The 19,477-nt window shown below is 35.7% G+C and overlaps 3 protein-coding genes across 4 annotated transcripts; 1 reads left to right on the top strand and 2 right to left on the bottom strand.

Moving 5' to 3' along the window:
* The first annotated feature begins 11 nt into the window (after nt 1–11).
* Nucleotides 12–9,099, top strand: LOC110661471 (DNA-directed RNA polymerase II subunit 4). Of its 2 annotated transcripts, none has more exons than XM_058146656.1 (7): nt 12–158; nt 1,021–1,070; nt 7,240–7,348; nt 8,027–8,104; nt 8,325–8,358; nt 8,447–8,515; nt 8,839–9,099. In XM_058146656.1, exons 2-7 carry the CDS (start codon nt 1,022–1,024, stop codon nt 8,914–8,916), a joined length of 417 nt encoding a protein of 138 aa, XP_058002639.1. In that variant the 5' UTR covers nt 12–158; nt 1,021; the 3' UTR covers nt 8,917–9,099. The 2 variants fall into 2 exon arrangements, with proteins under 2 accessions (XP_058002639.1, XP_058002640.1); XM_058146657.1 differs by lacking the exon at nt 12–158 and adding an exon at nt 223–436.
* A 184-nt stretch (nt 9,100–9,283) lies between these two features.
* Nucleotides 9,284–12,479, bottom strand: LOC110661472 (cytoplasmic tRNA 2-thiolation protein 1). The gene is made up of 10 exons (XM_058146653.1): nt 12,290–12,479; nt 12,066–12,180; nt 11,826–11,968; nt 11,589–11,708; nt 11,395–11,507; nt 11,186–11,278; nt 11,026–11,066; nt 10,649–10,715; nt 10,147–10,258; nt 9,284–9,897 (listed from the first exon to the last, which is right to left on the bottom strand). Exons 1-10 carry the CDS (start codon nt 12,392–12,394, stop codon nt 9,733–9,735), a joined length of 1,074 nt encoding a protein of 357 aa, XP_058002636.1. The 5' UTR covers nt 12,395–12,479; the 3' UTR covers nt 9,284–9,732.
* Nucleotides 12,480–13,314: 835 nt separating this feature from the next.
* Nucleotides 13,315–18,050, bottom strand: LOC110661473 (uncharacterized). The gene is made up of 8 exons (XM_021820114.2): nt 17,918–18,050; nt 17,665–17,780; nt 16,242–16,550; nt 15,659–15,733; nt 15,484–15,572; nt 15,171–15,255; nt 14,339–14,420; nt 13,315–13,762 (listed from the first exon to the last, which is right to left on the bottom strand). The coding sequence occupies exons 1-8, from the start codon at nt 18,048–18,050 to the stop codon at nt 13,671–13,673; spliced, it is 981 nt and encodes a 326-aa protein (XP_021675806.2). The 3' UTR covers nt 13,315–13,670.
* Between the last annotated feature and the right edge of the window lie 1,427 nt (nt 18,051–19,477).

The following is a 19,477-nucleotide window of genomic DNA, read 5'->3' as shown; positions in this document are numbered from 1 at the left end:
ACTGCAGAGTCTTGTCCAGGCCTGCTTCCAACTATTTTCATTTGAGGCTATTTATGTTTTTATAAAGCATAAAATTTTACAATCACTACGAGGAGGAAAAGGGAGAAAGGGTTTGGACTCTGGATGCCTTTGATTTGTGAAGTTTTTGTTTGATTCAGGTACCGTGGAGCAACATATCTCTCTTTCTTTTGCTACTCCATTCTATTCTAGAAAAAGTTTGGTTTTTCTTTTGATATGGGTTTTGTCTAGAATATCTTGTTGTATTAGTTCTTGCTTCATTGGTATCCAATTCCAAGTTTCAATTCTTTAGTTTTTCCGTTTTATGGTTTCAATCCATTTTTCATATCATCTGGGAAGGGAAGGAAACTAACGAATTGAAATTTTTTGCTTTTTGCGGCCTCTACAAGTATATGTTATTTCTGTAATCTGAACCAAGGTAGAATCTGTGTTCTGCTTGCCTCGTTAACATTTGAGCTGCGTATCTTGTTTGTTTATGTTTCATGCTTTCTATTTCTAAGCCCAAATGCAAACCAAAGGAGAAATGAACCAAGAAAGGGGAGAGGCATAGAAGACCATAAGAATTTAGGGAAGAAAGGGATGAACAGAGAGAAGAATCAACACTTCTTTCATATCATTCACACTGAATTACAGAGCATGTTTCCCTTTTATACAAATCAATCCATCAATCAATATTAGACACGCATCGATTGAAAACTAAATTGGAAGTCTCCGTTTCTCTCCCTTTACCAAATTGGAAGTCTCCGTTTTTCTCCCGTAGACGCAAAGATGCAATGAAAAATAAATCTGTTCAATTAATTTATGTGCCTTAAAATCTAGTTAGCCTGCAAGAATCTATTTTCACCATTTTAGAAAACTTCAGCTGATCTGTTTTGCTATTTGGAATTCATATGTTTCAAATCAAAATATGAGTTGGGGTTCTCACATGTTGATTTTTACTTAATCCATTGTTTAAGGTAAGATGTTGATTTTTCCTGCTTAATCTGTCTTTTTGTTTTCCAGCATGTCTGGTGAAGAGGAAGAAAATGCTGCTGAGCTCAAAATTGGAGATGGTATGGATAAACCTACATGATAATGAATTACGTTATGAAGGAAATATTATATAAGGAAAATAGGATTTTGACAATTAGGATGTATTGCAAACTGGGTTCATGTGTTCCAGGATTACTTGTTGACATTGTAGTGATCAAAAGAGTAATGGTTACAGTATTAAGTGTTTGGCTTGGATTGCATTTATATATAGGGTTAAATAAGTGATATATATTAATTCTTAACTAGTAATAATAACCCCCCTAACTCTATAACAAAGCGACACTAGGGGTAGCAATTGAGCCAAGCATTTTGCTAATGGTTTATATTGAATTTATATGAGAAACTGATTAAACTTTCGAAGGCATTCAAATTAAATTTGTTCTCTGGTGTAAAAGTGTTTAAATATATTGCTTCAAGCTAAATTAAATAGAAATTTTATTTTTCATTTTGTACTCATCATTGTATTGTTGCACAATGGGGTGTTACATATTATAGGAAGAGGAAGAAGAATAGTAATAAGTAGTGAGAGTTGGATAGCTGAGATTTTTGGAGAGAAAAGATACTTTAGTAATTGAATTTTCTGCTGTTTGTTAGAGGCAGTTATACTACTTTGTTGTACAAGCAGTTACACTTCTCTTGTATAAAAGGGAAGTCTTTTCCTGTATTCATTCATTCCAGAATCAATAATAGAAATATTTTCTCTCTTCTTCAATATTTTTCTACTCTCTTCTCATCCAATCTCTATTCTCTTCTCACCCAATCTTCTAAAATTCTGCTTTAATCTCTATTTCAGAGATTAATTCAGATATGATCTTTAACATTTGGTATCAGAGCTTGTAGCGTGAGGGAACCAGCCAATTTCAGATCTGAAGTGTCGCAAGATGACTAGATCTGGAACAGTTACTCAAGAATCTAGGGTTTCAGAGTTGGAGGAACAAGTTAGGGTTTTACAGGAGGATTTTAAGAAAAATAAGGAGGAATTGCGTGGGGAAATCAAGCAATCTGCAATAGAATTGAGGGAGGAAATCAAGCAAACTGCAATTGATACTAGGAAAATTATCCTGGAGGAGTTCCAATCCTTGTTTGGTGCAAATTTGGCTGAGAAGACCAAAGGAAACCAGCATGGAGGCAATGAGGAGGCTGGTACTTCTATGGCTACTCTTGGAGGAAGGGGAATACTTCCTGTGCCAAGGGAGAACATTATCACAGTCGAGAGGGGCTAATAGTCTTTGGATCTACAACTGAAGTTGAAGGTATGTCCAGATTTTTGCCCAAAGTTAAGTTAATTACTTTTGATGGTAAAGAACCTAGGGTTTGGCTTAGGAAATGTATTAAATACTTTGAAGTGTATGATATTCCTAAGGATCAAAAGGTGGGAATAGCAAGTTTATTTTTGGTGGATAGGGCTGATTCGTGGTTCCATAACTGGATTAAGGGGGATGGAGGACATTCTTGGAAAGATTTTGAAAAGGAGTTGTGTGGTAGATTTGGAGATGAAGGATTGGGGGATATAATTGAAGAATTTATGAGAATGTGACAAGAAGGTACTCTTGAGGAGTATCAGGACAAATTTGAAGGCATTAGAATTAGATTGGAAAGGGAAATGCCTCATTTAGGAGAAACCTATTTTCTGTCCAGCTTTGTAAGTGGATTGAGGGATGATATTCGACCTATGGTCAAAATGTTCAAACCAACAACTCTTTCGCAAGCTATTGAAACTGCAAGATTGCAAGAGTAGCTTTTGAATAATACCAGAAAACCTAATGCCTATTCCAGACCTTACCAAAGCAATTATAGACCTAATAACTCTCTATCTTCATTACCTACTAATCACAGATCTGTTCAAAATTCTCAACAATATCCTTATGCCTCTAAACCACCTAATGCAGACCAAAATTTCCATCTGAAACAGCCTAATTTCACCAATCAAAATCAGTCTGCACAGAAAACTTTACCTACCACTAGTCAATCTTCTATCAACCAACCAGCTATTAAACCCAATTGTACCAGCTCCAATGCTTCTAACTCCATCAGACAGCCCAAACCTTGCTTTAAATGTGGAGAAAAATATTTTCCTGGCCATCAATGCAAGCAAAAAACATTAATGTCCTTGCAAATGTCTGAAAAAGAAGGAGAAGTTTTTCAATTGCAAGGACTAGAGGAAGGAGAGGAGGAATGGCATGATGTAATGGAAGGGGATATACCTGATAGTGCAGAGGCAGTAACTCTGTCAGTCCATGCTATTGAGGGAATTCAAGGAGCTGAAACTATAAGGGTCGTTGGAAGGCATCAAAATAGGGAGCTACTGATTCTTGTAGACAGTGGTAATACTCGCAGTTTTTTGGATGCCAAAGTAGCAAGTGAATTGAAGATCCCATTGGTGAAAGTCCCTGCAATATCTGTTACAGTAGCAGATGGCAGAAAAATTGTAAGCAATAGTGTGTGCCTTGCATTTAGCTGGAAGATTCAACAATACTCTTTCAATTTTGACTTGAGGTTGTTGGAAATGGGAAGTTTTGATATGATTTTGGGAGTTGACTGGATGAAAACATGTAATCCCATTCTGTTTGATTTTCAGAATTCAAAAATCAGTTTTAAGAAGGATGGGAAGTCAGTAACTTTGCAGGGAATTGGTGATTTGGGTTATCACTCTATGCTACTGAATTGTATGAGTTGTCAACAGCTTTTACACAAGCAGGGGAAGGATTTTCAAACTCCCTTGTTTTGCATACAAGTTTCTGAGTCACATTCTTCAGTAATTCCAAATACTGCAGCATTCTCAAGTAATTCTGTTGCATTTCAAGGTACTGCAGCCCTCAAGTCCTTATTCAGTTGAATTGCAGTCATTATTGGATGAGTATCATGGGATTTTTGAGGATCCAAAAGGTCTGCCACCTTTCAGAAGTCACAACCATTCAATTCCTTGGGTACCTTCAGCATTACCTGTCAATATCAGGCCTTATAGGTACCCACATTTTCAGAAGACAGAAATAGAGAAACTTGTGAATGAAATGTTACAAAATGAGGTCATTCAACCTAGCACCAGTCCATATTCTTCTCCAGTACTACTTGTCAAGAAGAAAGATGGCTCTTGGAGATTTTGCATTGACCACAGGAAGTTGAATGATCTTACTATTAAAGACAAGTTCTCAATTTCTATTATAGATGATCTTCTAGATGAGCTTCATGGTGCTTCAATTTTTTCTAAGATTGATTTAAAAGCTGGATATCATCAGATTAGGATGAATCCTTCTGATATTCACAAAACAGCTTTTAGAACACATCATGGGCATTATGAATTTACTGTCATGCCTTTTGGGCTAACAAATGCCCCTGCAACATTTCAAGCACTCATGAAACACATCTTCCAGCCTTATTTGAGGAAGTTTATATTAGTGTTTTTTGATGATATTTTTGATCTATAGCTTATCTTGGGAACAACATTTACACCATTTGAAATTAGTCTTTCAAGTTTTGCAGCAGCAACAATTGTTTGCAAAACTAAGTAAATGTTCATTTGGCAAGGCTGAAATTCATTATTTAGGCCATATTACATCAGGGGAAGGGGTAGCAACAAGCCCTACCAAGATTAAAGCTGTTTTGTCTTGGCCAATACCAACTTCAGTCAAAGAGTTGAGGAGTTTTTTGGGATTAACTGGGTATTACAGAAAATTTGCTTAACACTATGGTATTATCAGTAAACCACTCACTGACATGCTTAAGAAAGATGCTTTTCAGTGGGGTGAGACAACTCAAAGAGCATTTGATCATCTCAGAATAGCCATGTCTCAAGCTCCGGTTCTAGCACTTCCAGATTTCAATAAACCTTTCATTGTTGAAACTGATGCTAGTGGGACAGGTATGGGGGCAGTTTTACAGCAGAATGGACATCCTATAGCCTTTATCTCTAAGGCAAAAGGCCCAAGAACTAAAGCACTATTAGTCTATGAGAGAGAGCTGTTAGCCATTACCTTTGTTGTCTCTAAATGGAGACATTACCTAGAGCAAGGGCCATTCTTATTAAGACTGACCATGAGAGTATCAAACATTTATTGGAGCAAAGGTTGCACACTAATTTGCAATTGAAGGGTGTTTCAAAATTATTGGGGCTACAATATAAAATTATGTATAGAAAGGGGGTTGAAAACAAAGTTGTTGATGCCTTATCAAGGAAACCTGCTGTGGATGGTCAACTTTATGCTTTACACTCTTCATTGCAGCCTACTTGGATGGCACAATTGATTCATAGCTATGAAGGGAATGTCAAAGTTGCTGAATTCATCTCTCATTTGTCAATAGATGAGCAAGGCCACCCTGGTTATTCCTATAAAAATGGATTGCTATTCCATAAGGATAGGTTGTATGTGGGCAGCAATGGTAATTTGAGAGAGCATTTGTTAGTTCTTTACCATAATTCTCATCTAGGTGGTCATTCTGGAATTAATGCTACTTTTGTGAGGTTGAGCAGACATTTTTACTGGCCTGGTATGTTGAAATCAGTGGTGGACTGGATTAAAAGCTGTGATACTTGTGCTCGGTGTAAAACAGAAACATGTGCCTCTCCAGGGCTTTTACAACCTTTACCTATTCCAACTCAGGCATGGCAGCATGTTACAATGGATTTTGTGGAGCAACTACCAAAATCTCAAGGCAAGGATACTATTCTGGTGGTGATTTGCAGATTTACAAAGTATGGGCACTTCATTCCATTACAACATCCTTTCACAGCCTCAACTGTTGCTAAATTGTTTTTAGATACTATTTTTAAGCTCCATGGCCTTCCTGTTTCTATTATCACTGATAGAGACAAGATTTTTACAAGTTTATTCTGGAAAGATTTGTTTAAAATGATGGGGACTAAGCTTGCTTATAGTACAGCCTATCACCCTCAGTCAGATGGCCAATCTGAGAGATTAAATCAGAGTATGGAAGGGTATTTGAGGTGTCTTTGTTATCAAGCACCTCATTCATGGGTTAAATGGCTTCCTTTAGCTGAATGGTGGTATAACACTAGCTATCATAGTGCCTTGAAACTGTCTCCATTTGAAGCTTTATATGGTTACAAGCCAGCTCCATTGACTTTTCTGCCTCTTGAGAATGCTTCAGTAGGTGCAGTGACTGATTTTGTGCAAGATAGACAGCATATGTCTCAGCTTATTAGAGATAACTTGCTAGCAGCGCAGAATAGAATGAAGCAATATGCTAATAAAAAGAGGTCTGAAAGAATTTTTGAAGTGGGGGATTGGGTGTATCTTAAATTACAACCCTACAAGCAGAGTTCTATAGCCTTAAGGAAAAACTTCAAGCTGGCAGCAAGGTATTATGGGCCTTTTCAGGTGGAAGCTAAAGTTGGTACTGTGGCTTACAAACTGAAACTACCCCCTAATTCCACTGTACATCCTGTGTTCCATGTTTCGTTATTAAAGAAAAAGGTTGGCGACAATACTGTGATTGTTCAGGATCTACCTCTTTTCCAGGATGATACAGTGATAGTGACTCCAGAAAAAGTTTTGCAGATTAGAATAATTACCAGGCATGATCAGCAAGTTCTTCAAGGACTTATCAAGTGGATGAATTTACCTGAAGAAGAAGCCACCTGGGAGGATCAAACCTTTATTCTTTCTCAATTTCCTGAGTTTCAATCTTCTTGGGGACAAGAAGATACTGTTGGGGAGGGTATTGTTACATATTATAGGAAGAGGAAGAAGAATAGTAATAAGTAGTGAGAGTTGGGTAGCTGAGATTTTTGGAGGGAAAAGATACTTTAGTAATTGACTTTTCTGCTGTTTGTTAGAGGCAGTTACACTACTTTGTTGTACAAGCAGTTACACTTCTCTTGTATAAAAGGGAAGTCTTTTCCTGTATTCATTCATTCAAGAATCAATAACAGAAATATTTTCTCTCTTCTTCAATATTTTTCTACTCTCTTCTCATCCAATCTCTATTCTCTTCTCACCCAATCTTCTAAAATTCTGCTTTAATCTCTATTTCAGAGATTAATTCAGATCTGATCTTTAACATGGGGCAGTTCAAATTACTGGGGTTTTGTTTCGGTATGGGAAATGGTCACTTTTGCTCTTTGAGTATTGAGTTCTTGTTGGAAGCTTGAACTGCATTTCTGGATATGTGGCAGTTTTACTTGACGTGTCTTTTGATATTTTTATTGTGATGTTTTTCCCTTTTTACCAGAGTTTTTGAAGGCCAAGTGCTTGATGAATTGTGAAGTAGCATTAATTCTTGAACATAAATATGAGCAGCTTCAGCAGATGTCTGATGATCCGATGAACCAAGTCTCTCAGTAAGTAATAGACCAGTAATTGCTTGTTTGCTGGTATAAATTTTCACTGTTTATATATTACATACAGTACATCAAGAACATTGTCTGAAGTTTAGCTTTTTGGATTTGGTTTTCTAGTATCCAGTTGCAAGGTTGCATTTTCAAGTTTATGATGCCAATTTTTTGTAGCATATATAATCATACTGCTTGGATGGAAACTTAACTCAAGTAGCTGAAACATTTCGGGGTAACCTGTATTCGCAGGCTGACAAAAAGTTGAATGGCTTAAATTCAGAGACCTATAAGATTTAAAAGAGGAAGTAATCAGTTATCCTGCAATATGTTATTTCTTTCACCTAATAGGAAAAGACCAACATAATGATTTCATTAACCACTAAATTCACATTGTTGCAATTATGAAAATCTGTGATAAACTTTGTGATATTAAAAGTTTAGTCTTTTTCCCCTGCCTATTCCTAATTCCAGTTTGTGCACAACCATGATGAGTCCAATGGGAGGACTTTATGGAATGTTTTCTTTCAGGTTTTATAACATGTCCTTCCGGAATGTTCAGAATATGGAAATAAGCAAGTTAGAGAAGTTGGATGGTGCAAAAGGACTAGGGATTTACAAATTTCGCATGCCTCAAATATATCCCTTGCTAAATTTGGTGAAATTTTGGTTATTTTTGTTTTGCAGGGTATTTGAGAAGTCACTACAGTATGTCAAGCGGTTTAGCCGTTATAAAAATCCTGATGCTGTCAGACAAGTTCGAGAGTATCCATGAACTTTGTTGAATTGATAATAGTGCACTAATAAATCTATCTTCTTTTTGAACATTTTTTATGAATGTTTCTCTCCCGATCAGGTCTTATCTAACATACTAAAATGAATTTTGCATCAATGTCAATAGCCAAAGTTTTTTATTTAATTGAGGTTTAAAAATAAAAATTTCTTGCCTCTTGTATCAACATTGTGAAACTTAACCAATTATCAGAATTCTTAGCCGATACCAGTTGGCTGAATTCGAGGTAGGTGTAATCTACTGAGCTGAATTACTGTGCTTTGTGTGAAAGTTAGAAGTGTGAACCACTAACCTTTTACTACCTTATTGTCCAGCTATGTGTTCTTGGCAACCTTTGTCCTGAAACTGTGGAGGAAGCTATTGCTATGGTACCTTCTATTAAGGTATAACAACTTGTTCAAGATCCTGGCCTTTCTACTTTGAGTACTTCTGCTTTTATAGTTTTATAATAGACATTGCTGGAAACAAATAAAATATAAACTGTAAGATGCATGCATTGTGCTTGTGTCTCTTAAGTTGCTAGCAAATAGGCAGAGCTCAACCCACAACTGAAGAAATTTGATTATGTTCTGTCAGTGCTTCTTTGATGGTGAAGGCAACCATTTTTAGAATCCTTATTGCTATGGCGTAATCTGAGGAAACAAATTGGAATGCCTATACCGTGTGTGCTCTTTAAATAAGAACGTCTCTACTTTTGTTTATGCAGACAAAAGGACGGGCTCATGATGATGAGGCAATTGAGAAAATGTTGAACGACCTGTCATTGATCAAGAAATTTGAATAGTGGAAGCAACATCTTAATGTGATACCAGTTTTAAATGGGAATTCATGATATGTTCATGTAGAGTTTAGCTGTTTAAATCTAAAATCTTATCATACCAATTGATGTGTTTCGTATGGCTATGAAATCTTGTTTTGTAATACTACTTTGCTACTAATGCAACGTGAGCATACAGATTACATGCTAGTTTTCCGCCAAAAAATGTGTTTAATTTGTGGACTGCCCAAAAGAAACACTTGTGATGAGTACAAAAAATTTTATTATTTTCTGTTCGAGGCCATGATGTGCCACCTTCAGAGAATGGTCTCCAATTCACAAATAATAATAATAATAATAAATAAACATTAAAACTTGATTTTTGACGAAGTGGTTAAAAGAAACCAATGGTATTTTAAATTTTAATACCAAAAATCACTACAATGGTAGTCTTCCGAGGATTATGCCTCGGATTGAAATAATCAGAGCAAACTAGTTGATGCAAATGGTCAATGCGTTCCAACGTAGTCCCCATTAAAACTGCTGCAAAGATTTCTTTACATTCTTTTCCAAAATTCTTATACTTGTAAAATCTCTATTATTCTGCATATGTAAATAACCAAAAAGAAAGAGAGAAACTTCTCGCTAGTGGCTCTTCGTTTGCAGCCCACCTCACCTATCTCATTAATGAACTCTTTTCCAAGTAAAATCGCAAATTTCAAATCAATTCAAATAATCATATACCAGTGACAATAAGGCTGCATAACAAAGCATGCTAGCTTTGTATTGGCTTTCATGAAACAATTGCAAGTTTCTCAATGTTGAAAGGATATGCAATTCATGTCAGAAATCCAAAGTTCCACATTGTTTGCTCTCAATATTTTTTGTTCCGTTACTGTGTTTCATATCCTTTCTGCCATCATTATCAAGGCCTCGGCTTCGCCCAATACCCAACTTTGGCAAACCCCGGTTCAGTCCCTCAAGTAGAACACAAGCTTTACACCATTTCTGCACATTAGTGATGTTAATTATTAGGATAAAATGTACAATCATGCAAAATCAACACTGTTTACGAGTAGTTTAGCATTGCAAGAAGACATTCCATGTCTCCAATGCAACGCATCATATCTACACCAGCAAAATAGTGGACACAACTGGAATAAGACTTTTAATAGATGAGCTATTCCATCATGCATCCTGAAGTTCAATATAACATAAACTTCATGTTTATCTCACGTAAGCAAAAGCAGCACTCACCTGGCTTGAAATGTAACCACAACGTTCACAAGTCCCCTGCTCTGGCATTTTTGTATTAGTGGATATTCTGAAATTCTCCCCTGATTTAATGATGTCAAGTATGGCCCTAGGCCTGCATGGTAAGTCATCAAAAATAAGTAAACATACTGTGTGGGCATAACAGGAAAATTCTCTGCAACAGCTTTAAAAACTATTGTTTATGTTCATGCATAGTGAATGCTGATGTGAATCAGGGAATAGGAATCTTTATTCACATTCATATTTAAGAACCAGCAAACCCATTTGCATATACCCAAAGGGATGGTTAAATGTGGGAAATTTCAGACAAATTAGAAGAGTATCAACAAGCACAACTAAAAAAAGGGTAATCCAGTGCACAAAGCATCCCACAGTTATGAGCTCTTGGGAGAGTTAATGTACGCTGCCTTACGCCTACTTCGCAGAGAGGCTGTTACCAACAAGCACAACAATGACATTAGAAAATCAACAGGGTAGTAACAACCTGATTCTCTCCAAATCTTTGATGAACTCACGAGCAAAACCACGGTATGCATTTGGAGAATATATACCTGCAACAAAACACTCTGTAAATTGAGAGGCATACAACAGAAGATTGAATGCAAAAGCAACATTAAAAAAACAGAAACATATTAGAACAAGATCTAAATGACTTGCTACCAACTTGTACAAAGTCCAAATGAAAAATACCCAACATTTCAAACCCCAAGCCCAACTTCCAGACACAAAACACAAAAAGGATAAGCGCGGAGAGAGAGAGAGAGAGAGAGAGAGAGAAACAAGCACCCAAGGATATTTATATGAGACTAGACCAACAGGAACACTAAGGTGAAGAAAGGAAATGAAAAACTCATCAATTACATTCTGTGGAGAAGTAATCCAGCCTTTTGAAATAAGCATACGTGCAAATCTGGTTAAGGTTCTGCAACTATTCCCATTAAACACCAAATAATAATAATCAAAGAAAAAAACACACAGTATGCGATAAATATTTTCAATCTTTCAGCTGTAAGAAGGATATATAACAATCTCCTTCTCATAGGTGTACTTGAAAGGCTTGCATCTTGGAATTGGACCATCTTCACCAGTTGTTATTGAAGTGCATCTACTCAATCTAGAAAGTAAGCAAAATCTACATAACTACCCAAAAAGAAATAAAGAAAAGAAAAAAAAAAGGAAAAAGAGAAGAAAACAAGGATGAAAGAGAACCCTGAATTAACACTATGTTACCTAGCAATATCTCCTCGCAATATATTCAAAAGAACTGTTTCGGCAATATCATCTGCGTTATGCCCAGTAGCAACCTTGTCTACTTTCAACAATGCAGCACCTCGATCAAGGGCCTTTTAAGACAAATAACACAACACATTTTAAATTTCATTCTTGTACTGTTTTTGAGAGTGGGGGCTGGAATACCGTGTTACCTGACGACGAAAAACACCACAAAATGTGCAATTATTCTTTAAACCTATCATCTTCACAATCTCATCCATTGTCCATCCATACAAATCCTTGTAGGAAACAATCTTCAAGGGCAAGCCATACTGGAAAACATATAGAAATAGAAGGAAAAACAGAACAACACCAAATAATCAGTTTTTTAAACAATTTTCTAAGGATTTATAGTTATCAATAAATTCATGGAAAAGTCTAATGCTTACCTGAATTTCATTTCTTTTGACAGTTTCAAGCGAGTCATCCCTGTAACCAGTAATGCCTTCGTCAACAGACAATAAGAACAGATCGAGGTCATAATTATGCCGGCGATTTAATTCTGATAACACATAAGCGAGAACTGTAGAATCTGCAAACATACAGAATAACTGGGCATGGTAGGCAAATCATGAAGCAAACAAACATGACATAACATTTCAAAATATAAAAAGAAGCAAGCAAATCACCTTTACCACCAGAGGCACCAATAGCAACACGCTCACCAGGCTTGAATAGCTGGTTTTCCACAATCACTCGGTGTATCTCTTCCTCAAACACCATATAAAAACACTCCCTGCAAATCTTTTTCCACCCAAAGGGGACAACAATAACGACGAGAAGAGGTCTTAAGGGTACGAATTCTTGTTCAAGGTGGGGAAAAAAGTGAAAATTCAAAGGGATGTGAAGTCACCTGCTCTAGAGTTTTGGGTCTTTTAAGAGCAGCCCTTCTCTGATCACAGAGGCTACAGAGGCGAGCAGCACCCTTCCGGGCCTTCGTGTCGGCGACTTCCTCCATCAGCTTTCGACGGCTCTTGGGTCATTGAAGTCGAAGGCATCAAGTTAAACAGCCAGATAATTGGGGGTAATTTACAATTAAGGCAAAACCCACATATTAGCCCTTAATTATTTTGTTAATGAAATAAATATTTAAAATTAAATTATTTTAAATTAAAAAATAATTAACAGCAGATATTAATTTATTAATAGAATTAAATTTTAAAAACAAATTTTAAAGACAAAATTGTTAAGAAAAGCACACTAGGATTAAAATGTGGCTTTCGTTATAGTTTAAAGACTTACCTGTAAATTGCCCTAGATAATTTGTAAGTTTATTGATTTATTATTTATTTAGCTAAATTTTATAAAATTATTAAATTTAAATAATTTTGTCGCTAAAAATAGCATAGAGCACCCCCTAGAAATTAGTATAATCTTTTTTGCCATTACATGAAAATTTAATTTTAATTTAAAAAAAAATGGGAAATTAAAATTTTTGCTATTATTGATAAGATTAATGATAAAAAAAAACAATATTTTCAACTGAGAATTTTTTTTTTTAAAATTTTTATATCAATTATGAAGAAATTTTACATTAATGCTCAATTTGCCAACCCCTTCCCAATAGCAAGTGACCACCGACTTTAGTTTTTGATATCAAAAGGCCAATATTAAAATGCATCTCTTTACACAATAAGATTATTTTTGTAATCTTTATACTTTACCATACCTTTTATATTTTCAAAATTTTAATAAATCGCCATTTACTATACTTTTTTCCCAAATAAAATGATATTAAAAATTTTATTTTACCTTTCATTACTTTACCTTTAAATAAACCTTCTCTTACCTTAACTCTTTTCACTCCTTCCGAACAAGATCATGTCCACCCAAGAAAAAGGATAGATCACTCCAACACAACAATAGCACAAAACAAGGTAAAAACATGATAATGATAGTTCAAGGCTCTGTTTATAACAAAATCACATGAAAACAAATGATTTGAGCTAAACTAAAGACTCCTGCAGCTAATTGTTGTGTTTGTTACACAAGTTCAGTATCAGCAGTAGCAGACAGTGAACAAGAGAGAACAACACAACCTGCAAATTGTCGACATGAGACTTGGAATTGCTCCCAAGTATAAGGGTTTCATATAGCAAGAACCAAAACTAGGAAGAACATTGATCTCCCAACTAAGAAGAAATTCATAGTGCACTTCCTCCATAAAATTTCAGGAAGATACACATGCTGAAGTATATCTTAAATTTTCAATGTGGCCTGTTTTTACACCAAGGTCAGCTTCCAACCTTAGCAACTTTTCTTTGCTCAATTTGGCCAGTCAATGAGCATTGCATCTCTGTCCAGCTTATGGGAACCATTGTTGCACCTACACCAAACTCAGACAAATTGATGTGTTATGCAAAGCAGGTCACATGCTTCAGAATGAGTTAAGCAATCAAATGCAAGCAAATTTCAATTTCATATCAAGATTTGCTCAGAAAGGGGAACAAAGAAAATATAGTAAGCTTCACAATTTCTTGAGTATCAGCTTCAATATCCCTTCAGCACTAGGGGATGTTGCAACAGCATCAACCAAACTCAAAAGCAAAACACTATCTTTTGAAATCTTTAAACATTGTATTATCTATTCTTTTGAAATGGAAAAGAAATACAAACATATACCTCTATAGAATTAAAGCAATTCTAAAGTTGCAAGTAATCAGACTTGGACTTTCAAATAATAGAACACAATATTACTAAGTTGATTAGGAATACCACAATAAAAACCATATATTATGAGACAATAAAACCCAATTTTTGACATTTGTCTTTGACTTTTTCCAGCAAATATAAGAACATAAATAGTTGTGACTTGTAAAACAAGTAAAAACACACACGCACACACACTGATCTTTTTGTAGGCTGAATTCATTCAATAACCTAAAATGGAACAAACATTTACCTGCTGTGCTCTCTGCAGATACAACACCCAACTCATTCTTGGCAGTAGAAAGGTAATAAGCCCGTGCATCTCCAAGGGACAACTATTTAGTGTCAAAGAAAACTTTATTTAGTAACTACTAACTTTAGATGTCAAGGCAAATACAGACTGATGTAATCACAAACAAGAATTCAGGGACAATAGCAAGATGCAATCATGTTACGAGAGAGAGAGAGAGAGAGAGAGAGAGAGAGAAAGCAGGGATGGAAAGGCCAAAATTCTAATTTGGGATAAGAAAAGGCCTATTCTAATCTTGATTGACTCAGAGAATTTACCTTTTTCTGCCACATATACTCAATTCAAGAATTCCCTAAATAATGGCTTGAACTAGGGATAACAGCTTTCCAAGGTGTACCGAATTCCCAAAGATTAAAAACTCTGCATTTGTTTTACCCAAGCTTCCTCCACATTTCATCTAAACTCTATGTGAAAATATTGATGTGGACGTCAGCAAGAAATCATTAACATAAGAGAAAAACTATTGTCCTTTCCAGCAGTGAAACGTCCATAGATCCAGAGTCTCATAATGTCGCCATAATCCAGTAATATTAGTTTGAGATATTTGGATATCAAGAGCACTGGTGCTACACGCATATATTAGTCAATGACAATTATATTTGAATTTATTTTTATTGGAACCTCCTACCCAAGCATTAAAACCCTTTAAAAAAAATGCATGATTTAAGTTGATCAAGAATTAGCACGCAAAATGATTTCTTATGATACCACAATAAATGTTAATTTACTGATATTTTTCACAAAACAATAGCAGAACTTCAAGCACGAAGGATACCACTAGAGCTCTGACAATGTCACCAGGCCGAAAAGATAAATGCATATCCACTTTGTCAATCTCAGTAGCTCTTACGTCTTGTTGCCTGTTAAAATAAAGTGTTTGAGTTCACACTGACTTCCCAAAATAATGCATCCTACTGTAGTTCTGATGAAAAGGAGGATGATCGTAAATAGAAGACAGGATAATACAATTATTCAACTGTGTTAAGAGTGAAGATTACCCTATATACAAACTACTGTTGTTCATTTTCAAAAGGCATTAAATCAATTATAATGATGCTTTACTTAACAGATGGAACTGAGTAACATACCTAATTATGCCAGTGAACTTTTCTTGCACAGACTTGGGACCAACACACATAATGTCAGCCGATGCCATTTTAGCCATCACTTTAGTAACCTATCCAAATCATAAGAACCAAAATAAGATTATTTATCTCTAATTGAACCTTCATGGGTCTTTCTAAACATAAATAAGAAACTCACTCGGGCAATGACAACAGAACCAGGCTCTGGAACAGCACCCTGAGCCTTGTGTCCAATTATTTCCACAACTGGCCTCTGAAATTATTAGAATCATCAATAATAATGCAAAACACACTAAGGCGTACAAAATGTATACTTCAGTGAGATTACAGCATAAAGTTCAAAAACTTGAGAATTTGAGCCGTAAATTTTAGGGTATTTACACCTCCCCCTCTCCCTCACCACACCAAACACCCCCCCCCCCCCCCCCCTCTCTCACTTTATCTAAACAACCCCAAAAAACTGTACTATGAAGAAAAAAGATCAAACATTAAACAAGCAAAACCAATACAACTCCCAATACACGTACACCCCATATGCGAATGAACAAAAATGTAAAAAAGATTTGAATTTATCTGATTTTCCTCATTTCACTCATCAGCCAAAGAGCTCACCTAATAATAATAATAATAGTAATAATAAAATAGGAACACCGAAACGGAGCAGCTAGCAGCATTAAACCCATGATAAAGTAGCTTTCAAATGAAATTACGTAAAAAAGCAAGCAAACCCTAGAATAGCAAGGGAGAGAGTGATTAGAGACCTGGTCGGGAGAGTCGGGGGGAGGCGACAGAGTGCGGCGGACACCCGCGAGGGAGGAGTAGACGTAGAGGATTTCAGTGTTACGATAGGGTGCCAAGTACGCACCTTTCCCTGGTTTCACTTCAGCTGCTTTCCCTAACACCACTCCTGGTGTCACCATCTCCGGTTCTTCTTGCATTATCCCTAGCTCTGTCTGCTGCTCTTCTTCCTCGTATGTGCTAAGCGAATGAATCGCCTCAAATTCGCAACCCAGAAAATGACCCACTAAGCCCAGCCCACAGCAGATTATTGGGGCAGTGACCAAAATTTTCTATTTTTTTATTTGAAACGTCGTCGTTCCACTGTAAACCAACTATAACAATTGACAGGTGTTGTTTTTTCTAAAATTAATTCAACTATTTTTAACTTTTTTTTTTCTTTAAATTAAATTAATTTAATCTAATTTAATTTAAAAATCAAGAAAAAAAAAGATATTGAATTTCTTGATTTTTTGGATTAAATCAAGAAATCGAGCTTAAAAATTAAGAAATCAAAATTCAATTTCTTAATTTTTGGTTTAAATTAAAAAAATAAAAAATATAATTTAAGATAAATGGAGTTTAAATTAATTTGGATAAAAACCTGAAAATTAACTAAACTTACAGGGTTCAAATTTAGCTATTTTTTTTTTTATTCTCATCGATTGAGAAGGATAGAAATTATGATAAAATATGGACTTTTCACCTCTAACTTGATAACAGGTTGATAAAAATAAAAATACGTCATATAGTCAAGAAAAGCTTAGTGAGTTAAAAGAAAGAGGCTTTCTTTCTAGCATAAATTTTCTTTTAATCTGTGCACACAAAACACTTTAAACTCTATTATCTTCGCTATTTTCATGCTTAAGAAGGTAAATAAAGTTCAAGTTGTCATCTAGGATGAATTTGGATCCTTTGCTCCAAAACTTACATCCAGTTCCATCATCAGAAATAGACTTATAGGCTATACAAGTGCAATTTTTCCAGCATTTGGCATGATAATCGCTAATAGCAGAGTTTACATCAGAATCATAATACCAAGTATACCAATTGTAATTGATCAACCCTCTTTTTGGCATGAAAACCCCTGAACCATTCCTGCATTTGGTAGGCCTTTCTGTTAAGCAAACTGCGATTGGATTCTTGGAATTGTGCTTGCATGGACCTGTAGTTTCATAACCTATCCTACCATCAATAGTGAACACTGTAATTTGGCCTAACGTGTCCAAGTCCCACTTGGATACAAACAGATTTGGTTTTTTTAGAATATAAGAAGTACTTCTCGTCCTTATTTGCTACAAACCTGAAGTTATATGCATCGTTTCTTCTTGTAAGTCGTGGTGCTGATTGAAAACTCCCATTCTGCCACACTCCACTTGACTAGTAAATGTCGTCTTGCCGCCAAACAACTAGCTCATTAGCACCACTTGGATCTAGGCCTAGCTTGAAAGCCCCTGGATCTGGAACTTTTTCACTTAACCATGAAGTTAGTGACCAATTATGCCCAGTCTTGAGATTCATGCCTAGTTTCATTCCAGGCAGCAACATGTTATGAGGATAATCAAAACTTTGCCATAAAATAGTTCCTGCAATTCCACTGGAATTGACCTGTCGAATAACAATGTTTCCTGCATCTAGTAGGGTGGCAGTAAATTTCTACCTAAATTCTTTGCAGCCATATCAGGATTAATAAATATTGGCAGGCCTCCTTGATAAGTGATCTTCAACTTTCCATCCCCATCTATGGTTAGAGCACCACAAGAATCAGGAACAGGATCTTCTCGGTTGGCCATCCACATAAGTAAAATGGTGTGTGATTAAACCATTTTCCCAAGTGGCGGGGACCTGAAGGGCCAAGCTCAACTGAATATGTTTGGTTAGGATTAAAGAATCCTAACCTGATTACTCCTGAAGCAGAAATTAGGTGCTCCCAGTCCTGGAGCAGCCAGCCTTGTTCGAGTGTATCAGTTTCAGCATAGGAAATGCAATTTAGGCTAAAAAGATAAGGAATGGTAATTAGAAGAATGAAACTTGTACAAGCCATGACTACGATGTGCAAGAAAATGGTTTCTTGGTAAAGTGGAAACTTGTGTATGGTTATGCCCAAAAGATTCATGTTAGACATTACTAAGCAGCTCTCTTTATAGTATCTGAAAGATTCAGAAAGGAACAAATGTGTGCTTCCATGGACATCGGATATGGTCCTACAACTTGGTGATCTTTCATTGTATCATTGATTAATTGGAGTAGAGTGTTAGCATGATTATAGGAAAATCTGTCTTTACATGATTATAGGAGATTTGTTTAGTATGATTATAGCAATTAGTATGATTATAGGAGATTTGTTTAGTATGATTATAGCAATTAGTATGATTATAGGAGATTAGTTTAGCATAACTATAATAACTATTATTCTTGTCAAAATTAGCTCATATTCTCGTGTATAAATAGATGTAGTATCTCTGTAAATAGGACAACATACATATACACAATTTTTTCCATCATCAGTTGTATTCTTTCCGCTAATATGATATCAGAGCCTTAAGAAATCTAGAATTTTTTGGTTAATCGATATCAGACCACTGGATTTGCCCACTATTATCAGTTATGTACTACTCTTCATAATCTAAAACAAGAAGACAGTCAATCTGTGAATGATTTTCTTGCCCAGATCCAACTCATTTGGAATCAAATATCTCAGGCCAAAATCAATGAAGATCATCTTCATCTCATTCAAGTTCTAATGACTCTTCGACCAGAATATGAGGCCGTTCGAGCGTCTCTGCTATATCGAAATCCACTCCTATCATTGGATATTGCTATTCAAGAGATTATTTTTGATACAACTACTGGATCATCACATCAGAGCTGGCAATCAACTCTATAAGAATTATAATCAAATTGGTTATGCTTTTGCTTATTGTCTACTATAGAATGCAAATATTGTCATGGTTACTATCATATCATCACTTGTAATCTTTCTGCAAATACGGAGAAATCTATTTATTTCCTTTGAAAAATAAACTTTTGTGTACGCTGAAACAAGTTTGAAAAGTAGAGTTGGGATGGAGTGGACCACCTTGAATCTTCTTTATTGTTCATTTACGAACAGGTTTCCTCTGGTTTTAAAGAAATTTAAAGGATACTTTGTTCTTTGCAGAAATGAATTACCATTTTCGTAAAATCCAATTCAAAAGTTTTCAATTACACTAGTGGCATC

The sequence above is a fragment of the Hevea brasiliensis genome, chromosome 5 (genome assembly GCF_030052815.1).
Source record: "Hevea brasiliensis isolate MT/VB/25A 57/8 chromosome 5, ASM3005281v1, whole genome shotgun sequence".
Classification (NCBI taxonomy): domain Eukaryota; kingdom Viridiplantae; phylum Streptophyta; class Magnoliopsida; order Malpighiales; family Euphorbiaceae; genus Hevea; species Hevea brasiliensis.
Note: the sequence above shows the minus strand (reverse complement) of the source record. Positions and strands in the feature narration are given on the sequence as shown.

Excerpts from the sequence above, each read along its gene's own strand:
- LOC110661471 (XM_058146656.1), top strand. The coding sequence starts at position 1,022 with ATGTCTGGTGAAGAGGAAGAAAATGCTGCTGAGCTCAAAATTGGAGAT. Across the intron at positions 7,349-8,026 it reads CCGATGAACCAAGTCTCTCA|GGTATTTGAGAAGTCACTAC; the intron begins GTAAGTAATAGA and ends TTTGTTTTGCAG. Across the intron at positions 8,516-8,838 it reads CTATGGTACCTTCTATTAAG|ACAAAAGGACGGGCTCATGA; the intron begins GTATAACAACTT and ends TTGTTTATGCAG.
- LOC110661472 (XM_058146653.1), bottom strand. The coding sequence starts at position 12,394 with ATGGAGGAAGTCGCCGACACGAAGGCCCGGAAGGGTGCTGCTCGCCTC. Across the intron at positions 11,709-11,825 it reads TCAAAAGAAATGAAATTCAG|TATGGCTTGCCCTTGAAGAT; the intron begins GTAAGCATTAGA and ends TATGTTTTCCAG. Across the intron at positions 9,898-10,146 it reads GTGGTTACATTTCAAGCCAG|AAATGGTGTAAAGCTTGTGT; the intron begins GTGAGTGCTGCT and ends ACTAATGTGCAG.
- LOC110661473 (XM_021820114.2), bottom strand. The coding sequence starts at position 18,050 with ATGGCCAACCGAGAAGATCCTGTTCCTGATTCTTGTGGTGCTCTAACC. Across the intron at positions 15,573-15,658 it reads GTTCTGTTGTCATTGCCCGA|GTTACTAAAGTGATGGCTAA; the intron begins GTGAGTTTCTTA and ends TGATTTGGATAG. Across the intron at positions 14,421-15,170 it reads ACATTGTCAGAGCTCTAGTG|TTGTCCCTTGGAGATGCACG; the intron begins GTATCCTTCGTG and ends GACACTAAATAG.